This window comes from Gymnoscopelus braueri, assembly GCF_963280865.1.
Source record: "Gymnoscopelus braueri genome assembly, chromosome: 4".
NCBI classification, from domain to species: domain Eukaryota; kingdom Metazoa; phylum Chordata; class Actinopteri; order Myctophiformes; family Myctophidae; genus Gymnoscopelus; species Gymnoscopelus braueri.
Window position 1 is genome coordinate 20,626,939 of NC_137605.1, and position 11,133 is coordinate 20,638,071.

Here is an 11,133-nt window from a genome sequence, read left to right on the forward strand (position 1 = left end):
AATGGTGAAGTTATATAGAAAATAAATTCCACATGTTGTGAGAACGTGTTCAATGGAAAGGAGTGACTGCTTCCATGCTCCACCAAGTGGTCAGCTAAAGGCATTAGGATAGGAACCCTTTAAAAAGTAGAACTTGAACCCTGCAGGATATATATTGTTTTATACAATGTTATATACAAATTAGTCATGCAATGAACACAAATCTGACAGAAAAAAACTCCTCCAGAAACATCAAATCTAAATGCCAATAGAAATTGAACAGCCTAGTAAAATATACAATAGAAAAACTGTACATGTAAAGCTGACAGGTTCACGTCATCATCTGTTACTATTTAATTTAAAATAGTAAAAGATGAAAAAACGATAAAAAAAAAGAAAATGAAGCCATAAATCTGTTTTTGCAGGACGATTAACTGTATAAAGATGAACGTTCTATCCAGATTCCAGTCTTTTTCATTGTCTCCCTAAATTTCAGACCTGATGAAGACCTGTGTGGGGTCGAAACTTTGTCCTCAATTAAATGCATCTCCTGGGAGCTGATTTACCTGTAGTGTGCAGACTTCCCTTCTTCTCTCCCTGCATTTCTCCCCAAGTCATTTTTTCAGTTCATTGACAATTCTACATCATCATTCATTGGCAGTAATGTCCCTAGTATAAAACAGGACTCTTGCAGTGGCATAGGTCCCAGGCCAGGACAGACCATCATAAATCATTAATAACCGTGTGTAAAATTAATAATGCTAAATTTGAAATGAATCCTGCCTTTCAACATCACTTACCCCCTGATTGCCTCTAATCTTCCCTCTATCTGCCTACACTACACCTCTAACCCTGTTGTTAGTATAAGGTTAGCGGTGTAGTTAATGCATTTGGTCACAATTCCAACATCACCTCAGTTTAAAGGATTTCTCTACTTTGGTCGGTACCTGTAACAAACCGTCTTTTAATTCCTGCCAGATAAAACCATGGCCCTGTGGTCTTTCCAAATGTAAAGATCTCTATAATTAGGGTATTTTCTCTACCTTTAATTATCTTCCTCAAAAAATGTATCGGTCTCACTCTAGTCATTTTTGATGCGTCCAGGTCCGACGTTTCTCACAAAATCTTGCTCCAAACTTTTACAATGCACTCTGCCATAGGTGACATCCTAGTCAGTCTTCCCAATATATAAGGCCTTATTTCAGACATTTATTTTAATTTATCATCTGGAGATACTTCCCTTTATAAAATAAGAGAAATGGGAGGAGGAATTGGGGGGTAATACCTAAGGAAACCTGGAATGAGGCCCTGGACTACTAGCCTGGTAAACCCTCCCTCCGGAAATCTCATTTCTATTTGATTCTTGAAATCAAATGGAAATGAGATTTCCGGAGGGAGGGTTTACCAGGCTACTGGACTACATCATGTGCTAAACTAGGTGTAATTGTCTCCGCCAGGCCGAAAGGCATGGCGAGAGAGTATGTTTTACCCCCTGTCCGTCCGTCCGTCCGTGTGTCCGTCCTGTCCGTCCGTTAGCAGCTAATCTCTGGCACCGTTGGCCCGGCCGCTGAGAAACTGTGCACGCACACTCCCTGGATGCCAACTCAGAACCTCTGGCCCAAATTCTTCAGATTGGCCGTTTATAGCGCCACCAGGAGGCCGATATGTGCAAAACACATTTATTGATACTACTCCTACAGATTTTGTCCAAACATCACACAAATCGGTACACAGTATCTCTATAGTCATGTGATCAACACGGATTTATCCAATTTCCCATATTCCATCCTGATTGCCTAAGATTGGCTTCCAAAGTTTGCAGGATTGTTCCGTTTGATTTCCGTGAAACTTCACACGCACATTTCTATTAGGCCGACGAAGAAATGCCACCCTTTTCACATTGGCCTGTTATAGCGCCACCAGCAGGTCTAATTCTGCAAACATATTTTTGGAACAAAATGCCTCAAATCATGAATGCAGTGTCCGATTGCAGTGAAAAGCCCTTGAACAAATGGCACCCTTTTCACATTGGCCTATTATAGCGCCACCAGGAGGCCACAATAACGTACCTGACCTGGCGGAGACCTGTGCTCCGAGGAGCACTTTTTCTAGTTCAATTCTAGGTCTTACTCATTTTTTTTTAGACTATCACAGGCAGTGGACAGCTATCTTTGGTTTAGCGCCAATTGACCAACAAACTAATCATAAAACATAAAGATGTGATTGCATTTAGCACTTTACTTACTTACACTGGAAACCACAGAGCACCACCTTATGGATGAGTGGTCCTATGCGACAGTTAGACCTTGAAAAGATTAAATATACTGGGTATATCTGGGTACAAAGACAACTTCTACTCTATTTAGAACCCAATGATGTCTTAACTCTGCAAACTAAAATCTCTACCTGATGACTTATACACGAGTTGAAAAATGACATGCGATGATACATAGCCCAAAACAACCAATTTATTTACTCTCCTGGAAACATTTCCAGATAAAAAAAATATACAGTTAAAGAATAGTATCAACAGATAAAATGTGGAGTTAATAGATACAGTATATTATAAACATTGAGGTTAATGGATTAAAGCACTGATGATGGCAGTCTACTGACAATGACATGGGGTTTTAGAAGGTCATAGCGCCATCGAACAGATCAATGTTTCTCAACCAGTGGGCTGTGACCCCAAATGTGAACTGTGACATACTGTCAAAGGGTCATGAGAATAATGTGGATACAGAAAACATGTAACATTTAGTGCTGAACATTGGATTGTGACATGAAGGTAAAAATTGGGTTCCTGCAGGAAACCAGTTGAGAACCACTGAAACAGCTGTTATACATGACATTACCTGAATTTAGTCTGTTCCCTTAAATGCCTGTGAGAACTGAAGTACTGCAGTCGCAGTGCAGCCAAGTGCTTTTAATAGGATGAAGCTTTAGAAAAAGATTGATAACGATGGCATTTTCCTGCACATCAGACCAACACAAATGTGGATCAACAGGACAAAAACCTCTTCCTGCAGGCCGGGTGTGGACCCGTCACACACTGTTAACCAGATTAGCCTTCTCCTCTATCTGCTTGTCCACGGCTTTATCCATAGCCTCGAGGAAGCTCTCAAGACTTACGGTTGGTGTCTACAAACAATGAAAATGGAATGAAATTGAGTTCTCTTTTATATTACTATTATATTGTGGATATATTGTGGATGTTAAAATAAAGTTGCACTTCCTGTAAGTTGCTCTGGATAAGATGACATGCCAAACATTTTTGTAAAACATACAATGGGACCAAATTCTCACCTTTAGAAACAGTGCGTGGGACAGAAACGGGAGCTTCCTGAGTGCTCTTCCACTCAAGCCTTTGCTTTTTCTGGGGAGGAATAAAACCAGATTAAAGTGAAAATTATTCTTTTGTAAACGTCTATGCTGGGACTAGTCCACAGAGAACTCGTCTTTTCAGCACCTTAGACAGCAAGCTATCTAGACACAGAGATACCTATTTACTTTTACCTATTTAGCGCCATTAGTTTGCTAGCTTCGCTATCTAGGGGAAAAATATATATAACCATATTATCAATTTACAATTTTGTCATTTAGAAGACGCTCTTAACTAATCCAGAGCGATTTACAGTAAGCAAGGACAACACAAGGTAATATTGGGAATACCTCACCTCCAAAAATATACAAGACCTTTCCAAAACAAGTTGAATACAATACAATTGATCCCTTTTAAAGCCTTTTAAATAAGAATTTAAGACTATTTTAAAGACACCCTGCATGGAACACATTGGGAAGCGTTACTAGGGGATAGGATACAGGATAGAAATCGGCATAGTTGCCCTTAAAGTAATTCATGATTGGAGGCTGTACTCACATTGCGAGGTTCCTTAGAGCCAGACTGTGTTGTGACAAATGGCTCTCTGTAAAGCCCATGGTCTCCAGCTCAAACAAGGTAAACAGCTGCTGCCGCGGGTAGATGATCTGGCACTGTATAGAAACAAATTAAGTAAGTACACGCCTGGGTCAACTAGAACAGATTAAAGATAATTATTTTAAGGCATGCTTATATGCCCCCAAAGTGCCTCACTTGGTTGGTTTGATAGGACTACGAACAGATATAGTTCTTACCGGTATATCATAACTTGTTATAGTGATGCATTTTTTCCAAATAACTTTTGCTAATTTGACTGATTTTGATCACAATGAAAATCAGAAATTATTTTTTGTATGAGGTGTCATTGGTGGAGGGACAGCCAAACATAAAACAATGAATGCAGGATTGCTAACGTTCACTCACATACAGTATAGGATCCATCGCTAGTGTAACAGAGAATTGTACAACAAATGCTATTGGGTGTGTGTGCGCTCTCACCCTCATGAGCTCTTCCAGGCAGGAGAGGTAAATGTTATAGATGCCCTTCTCAGACGGAGGGCCAATGTACTGTTTTATGTCAGCTCTGTCCACAAACGCCAGGTCAATCTTGTCCGTCACGTTGGACGTGGTCAGGATCACTACATTTGAATGCCTAACATCAGCATAGAAAATCAAATAATGAAAAATAAAGAAAATATGTGTTGCGAATTAAGTCTACTGAGAGGGTTAAATGATTTACGCAAACAATAAGAGTGGTCTTATGAACAGTTAAGTTGTGGGTGCCAGTTTCTTATTAACAAATAAGATTTGCGTTTTCGTGGTTGAGCGTGCAATCAGCTCCCTTTTCACGTTTGTTTTCTTTATCTAGACAGATTGCAGAAAAGCTATGACAGAGAAAGGTAGGGGAGGCACAGGAGAAGAGCCATGCAGAGTTATGCGTTTCCATAAACGAGCGGCTTAACCAGCTGGAAATCAACAGGAATGACAGAAATGTTTACACCATTTATACCCCATTAGGAAAGGAAAGCGAAGAAAGGAGCGGCGGGACCACATGCAAAGTTGTGGTTATGTGGTGGGCACATTAACTGGTTGAGTCACATGACGGATGACAGTGCCCGAGGCGAGATTTTTTTAAAATATACAAGTTCTGACCGTTTGATCTGGTCGAGCTGTGTGAGAACAGAGTTGACCACTCGGATGGCGTCGGAAGGCTCCGTGCCGGCCTGGCAGGCACTCCTCGACGCAGTCAGACTCTCCACCTAACCAGTGTACAACAAAATGGAGTGCTTTCACTCATGCAGTTTACATTAACCACTATGACTATTTTCGACAAAGAGATCTGTTGTAGAGGTAAAAAACAAGTATAGAGCCCTGGGTGACCCCAGGTGGTTTAAGTGGTTGAAGTTCCCCTCCGGACCAGTATGTAAAAACAATAGTCTGCTATGATTAACAATAGTATGTTGTTTAACATGGTTTTCCCATGTAAAATGTAAAAGATTAAAAAAGGGCCTGGAAACACTTTCTCACTCATTGAGAAATTCTGGATCTATGAATATTCACATATGCTGCGCAAAGAATTGGTTTCGGCAAGTGGCTCATTTGCATATTGGACTATGACTATGGTTTGTGAGATCAGTGACATCACACCTTCAGTGAAAGAAGGTGAAAAGGAGGTGGCAACTTCTGCACATATAACAATCTGTATCATCTAAATTCTAAGACTAAGGCATGCCTCTGAGAGGTGTTAACTGTAGAAAAAAGAGGAAAAAGTTGATGATTTTCATGAAATCTCTGTTGGTGCTATATGTAATAATAATAAATAAATACATTATTATTATACCTATTTCATCCCACAGGGAAATTCAGTTTTCAGCTTCACCCAGCAGAGGGAGGATCACGGGGGGAGCAGTTAGGGGTTAAGTGTCTTGGGTTAAGTGACACCTCGACACATTGCTGGGGCTGGGAATTGAGCCTGGGACCTTCTGCTTCCCAGGTGGGCTCTCTACCCATCCAGCTATGGCCAACATTATAACTGTGATAACTCAATCAGTTGCAACTTGCCTAGACTAGCAAAAGTACACCACGCAAAAGTTTTTTCTGAATGTCTGGAATCTGGACAAGAATAACACTTTGCCTATTTTACCTCGTCAATCAGCACAAACACAAGGGCTCCCTGGTCGTCTATCAGTTGCTGGATCTTCTGGAACATTTTGGTGACAAGTTTACCGCTCTGTAACAAAGAGACATTAAAGGTTAATGATTAAATACCTGCTCCAACATGAACACAATAAATTGATGTGGAGGAAAAGGAAGGCTATTGTACCTCCGAGAACCATTTGGAGAAGAGACTGTGACTGTTGATCTCCACAAACTGCCCATAGGAGTAGCTGGGGGAGGAAAGGAGAACATGGTGAAATGAAAGGAGTTGGGGTACAGTTACAACAGGAAGTGGGTTCCGCTGAATGAGGGATCTCTTACCGAGATGATAGTCTGATTGACAGCTTCTGGGCAAGGGCTTTGCACAAAGACGTTTTCCCTGTGCCCGGGGGGCCTGGATGTGGGCACAGACAAACAGGCTTAATTACATTGGTTTTCATTATTATTAATATACGTGTCATATTCACGTGTCATGCTCACAATGAAGTCATCAGTCAAAAGAACATTCCTGGCGAGTTAATTACCATGAAGCAGAACTACGCGGTTCCACGAAATCAAGGTGCTGTCTACATTTTTGTCTGAGAAGAAAATTGTCGTTGAGACGTAATCCAGGAGCTAAAGAAAAAAAAAATCATTTTAGATATTTGAAGTTAAGAGGAATCATTTTGTCATTTCATCCTCACCTCATCAAAAAATGCTTTACCTGTGTTTTGATGCCATCCTCGTATTCCAGACTCTCCCAAATGCCATGAAATTCAGCTGTTAATGCAAACAAACATGTGAGGTCATTTCATTATTGTGACTTAACATGCATTTCCAATCGTGCACCATGGAGGACTGAATGTATACAGGTTTTCAATCCACTTTGCTTGAATGTGAACTACTGTAGTAGCATGACACCAGCTACTGTAATGAATGGTTTACTTTTACTTACTCTGTACTAGGTCTGCTCTTTTTTATGCAGAAAATTCTAAATCTATTTTTTCATTATTTTATTCTACATTACATTAACTTTTTAATTGTATTAAAAAATATTTTTAAATTTAAATGTATAAATATATACATATAGTACTATAAATAGATGTATTAATATATATATAGTACTAATATATCTTCTTTGAGGTTAGATTATTGCAGCTGGTTAATCAAGTTTTGTGCAGTACATCACTTTCTCAGAAGGGTGGGCTAATACACTGTAGAGATATTAAGAGTAGTAACGTAACTAAATACATTTGATAACAAGTAACACCTGAACTCATATTATTACCTATTTAAAGAGGTAATAAGTGAAGAACTTGACCAACACTGGAAATGCGACATCAATTTCTGTAATTTGACCTAAGCTACTGTGTCACATCTGCTGCTGTAGTGTTTGGCCTGAATAAAAACCTGCATACACTGCATACTACACCCTAACATATAATTTAAAATCCACTGGATTACATCTTTCAGTATCTCACCAGCTGGCAGGAGCCAGTGATTGGCTGCTGAGAGGTCCTGGTCATCCTCAAGGTTAAGAGTATTGGGGCCATCCTCGTTCAGTGTAAAGATGTGAATACAGAGAGTGGATTTCTTCAGATCAATAGGCTAAATGAAGGACAAAATAGACATGAATATAGGTAGGGCACTGCACTCACATTTCGTTGCTGTCGGGCAGAAACCGCATATGTCCATATTTCAAAATTTTGTGTTTTTTTTCGTAAATTAAGGCCCTACTTCGTCATACAAGAGTGTTGCACGAAAGTAGTGAAAATAGCCAATATAAGCTCACCATTACATTTTTTCCAATGGTTTTGGACATAAAAGGTTTCCACTCGACAGCAACAGCTGGTCATAGATGGATGACACAAGACAGAAATTATTTGAGCGGTTTCATAATTCAGTCCCCAAAAGCTACGTTATTAAGGTATTGCTAGTCAATTCTGGATAATATCCATTCCAGCTCTATAAATGCCAGACACACTTTGGTTCAGTTCAAAGTAGTGCACAGACTACACTATTTGAAGTAAAGGCTTCATGCCATATATCCCAACACCTCTCCTTACGTGATAAGTGCAAGGAGACCGGCACACTTGCTCAACAATTCTGGTTCTGCTCAAAACTAAATTCATTTTGGTCCCTTATTTTTGATTACATATCAAAGGCCAGATCCACTACTGGCTGTGTTTGGATCAGTGGCATTTAATCCCTCTATTAATTCATTCGAGGGTCAAGCCATCTCCTTGTGCACACTGCAGGCCAAACGTTTAATCTTGCAACAATGGAAATCAGAATCTAGCCCTCTGGTTCCAGCAGTGACTTAGAGACGTGGGCAATGTGCTACACATGGAGAGAATCCGGTGTGCAATCAGCAAAAAAATATCACGTCTTCCTGAAAATATGGCAGCCTCTGTTGGATAGGTGGTCGGCCTCCTGTGACGGAGCCCGTGCTCGAGGTGGCCCCTCAAGTGCTTGAGAACAGTTTGGGTTAAGCATTCTCTGTGTATTTTCTTTATGTATAATATATTGGATCAACAAGCGTATCACATATGCTGTCATCTTCTCTGATACTCTTTTGGCTGGTGTTTTTTGTTGTTGTTGCCTTTTTCCACTTTTTGCCTTCTTCATTGTACCTTTTTATTCTAATTATTCAAATGTCAATTTTTTTGGGAGGGGGTTGGGTGGGAGGGTTTGTGTTTGTCTTGGGTGTTTGTTTGCTTTTTCAGAAAACTAGAAGGATTTCAATAAAATCCTTCAATAAAAATGATATTAAAATGAAAAGAAGGTATTGCTTTTCCATCAATATTTTCTTGTTAGCACATCTGTTGATGTTGTTCAAAAAGACTGAACTGTACTGTACTTTTTAAGTACATTAACAATGTTACAATAATCTTGCTGTTGGTTGTAAACTCATTAACTCATACAAAGAAGTTGATTAAAAAAGCTACCTAATTTCTTTAGGAATATGACCAAAGAGAAACTACTAATTAATAATTACGAACAATTCATACTTAAGAACATTGAGTCTTGTCATAACATTAAAACTAAGTTAACTAACAGACTCATCTTACCGTCTTTTCTACATCAACTATGGCCACAGATTGAACATGCTTCTTCAGGAAATCATCATCAAACTCAGTCCATTTGTGGTTTCCAAAAATTGTGCTGTGGCGGTTCAGTAGAGTCAGGACATTCATCTTCACCTCAGACCGTTTGGCGGTGCTGACAGACGCAATGAAATGAGACGGAAACAATCAATGGTAAAATGGTACAGTGTTATAATTTAATACAAAATCTTTCCATTTGGATGCTACTCACTGTAGTGAGTGAGTGAGTGAGTGATAGGACTGAGTATGAGTGAGTGTGTGTGTGTCTGTATTCTGCTTTACTTCCGAGGACTTGTGTTTGCTCACATTCACATAACAATGAGCCAGGTTAATTCAATGAGTCCGTTACTCACCTGTACGATTTAACATGGACTTCCACATGGATGCTGACATCACCGGAATGCGGCTTGTGGCCAACCTCCATGCTGTCAGAATCCATCCCTGGACAACAAGGGATAGTCAGTCAAAGTTGAGAGCTCTAGTGCATGGGTCTTCAACAGGGGGTCCGAGACCCCTAGGGGGTCCTCAGAGTTACTACAGGGGGACCACCAAATGTTTGTGTGATCCTTCTTTTTTTACATCAACCACTTGAACCCTCGCATCTTAATTCTGAGGGGAACATTAGCCGAAAATAGCAGATCTACAAGCTCACAACGAGGTTTGGTGTAGGGGGAAAAGAAGAGCAGACAAAGTACAAGTATTGAGGGTTTAAGTGGTTAACTGTCTGAAAATACATATTAATGTGAATCCAACACGCTACACATTGACAGTGTTGTCAAACAAGTCTATGAAGCTATCTATGAAATCTATGAAAAGGTTTAATCAGCAACACAATTTTATACAATATGTAGTGGAGGGAGGGGGGGTCCCTAATTCATCTCTCTCTCACCTAAGGGGTCCATGGACTGAAAAACATTGAAGGCCCCTGCTCTAGTGTGTTCATGTGGTGAGAGAGGGGATACATACAGGGAGCAGGGGGAACCCCTAAATAGATATTATGGAATATCTTAAATATATTTGATATGATTATTAGGAACTATCGACCATACACAACGACAAGCTTACAGGTTAAAACAATCGAGGATAATAATACAATAAAGTAAAGTCCAGGACTTGTTTCTATTGTGGGGTCCAGGGAATCAGGGTTCCTTGGGGGGTCTAAATAGTCCCTTTATACACGTCTGTAACTCTGACAGTATGCAAATGGGACCAAATGAACCCTAACGGGTCCTTTTGGTTCCATTTGTATACTGTCAGAGTTATGGTGGGTCCTTGAAATGTTAAAGTTTGAGAACCACTGGTCTGGAATATATTCTAGAATCTATTACATACAGCAGTATGAATCAAGTTTACACAGTGCACATTTTATTTAAAATAGTCAGCAGCAAGAACACACAAGCAAAGACGAAGATGAAATGAGTCGCAGTTTAAATACATTCTATCAAATTAGACTTGTTGTAATTTATGACTTAGTTAGCGTAAGCTAACCCAGCTCGTCACTATAGCTGCTCCCAAAAGTTACAATTACATTCATGTCAACTCTATTATCTATCTAGTAACTTTAAAAGTCGTACCAACCTACTGTTGAATAAAGTTCATATAACCTTCTGTCGATGTTATTGATGTTTATTGACGTTCAGACTGTGTGGGTGAATCGAATTCAGCGCGTAGTTTAGTTCAACCCGGAACAACATCACTTCTAGAATCCGGTCGGTGTTGCCAGATTTTCCAAGAGAAACAAGCGGTCAGGTCTACGAAAACAAGGCTAAAAGGGCGATTGATTTTTTTTTTTAAATTTGATGTTTTTGAAACATTTTATACACAAAACATTGATCCAAAATATTTTTGGATGTGGGTCTACCATCTGCAGACACATAAATATTAATTTGGGGGGTCTTCCATGGCTAGGCCTTGACATTAAATAGTTTGAGACCCACTGGTTTAAACAGCGTTATATTCGGAAGCAAGCCCAATTCAGCTTATAGTAAGCAGACTTGGCAACACTGGCTCGAGGGATCATTTTGCTTTGGA

General features: G+C 39.7%; 1 protein-coding gene across 3 annotated transcripts; it reads right to left on the bottom strand.

Moving 5' to 3' along the window:
- Positions 1-2,432: 2,432 nt before the first annotated feature.
- trip13 (thyroid hormone receptor interactor 13) lies at positions 2,433-10,795 on the bottom strand. 3 transcript variants are annotated; one of them, XM_080426734.1, is made up of 14 exons: positions 10,681-10,795; positions 9,456-9,543; positions 9,067-9,217; positions 7,477-7,603; positions 6,720-6,775; positions 6,541-6,631; positions 6,338-6,410; positions 6,183-6,246; positions 6,003-6,089; positions 5,012-5,118; positions 4,358-4,511; positions 3,860-3,972; positions 3,286-3,355; positions 2,433-3,120 (listed from the first exon to the last, which is right to left on the bottom strand). In XM_080426734.1, exons 2-14 carry the CDS (start codon positions 9,539-9,541, stop codon positions 3,025-3,027), a joined length of 1,275 nt encoding a protein of 424 aa, XP_080282860.1. In that variant the 5' UTR covers positions 9,542-9,543; positions 10,681-10,795; the 3' UTR covers positions 2,433-3,024. The 3 variants fall into 3 exon arrangements, with proteins under 3 accessions (XP_080282860.1, XP_080282862.1, XP_080282861.1); XM_080426736.1 differs by having other exon boundaries at positions 10,707-10,779; XM_080426735.1 differs by having other exon boundaries at positions 10,685-10,778.
- Between the last annotated feature and the right edge of the window lie 338 nt (positions 10,796-11,133).

Coding starts and splice junctions, on each gene's coding strand:
- trip13 (XM_080426734.1), bottom strand. CDS start 9,541: ATGGATTCTGACAGCATGGAGGTTGGCCACAAGCCGCATTCCGGTGAT. Junction 5,119..6,002: donor TGTTTGTGCTGATTGACGAG/GTAAAATAGGCA, acceptor TACACTGGTTAG/GTGGAGAGTCTGACTGCGTC. Junction 4,512..5,011: donor CAGCTCGACCAGATCAAACG/GTCAGAACTTGT, acceptor TGCTGATGTTAG/GCATTCAAATGTAGTGATCC.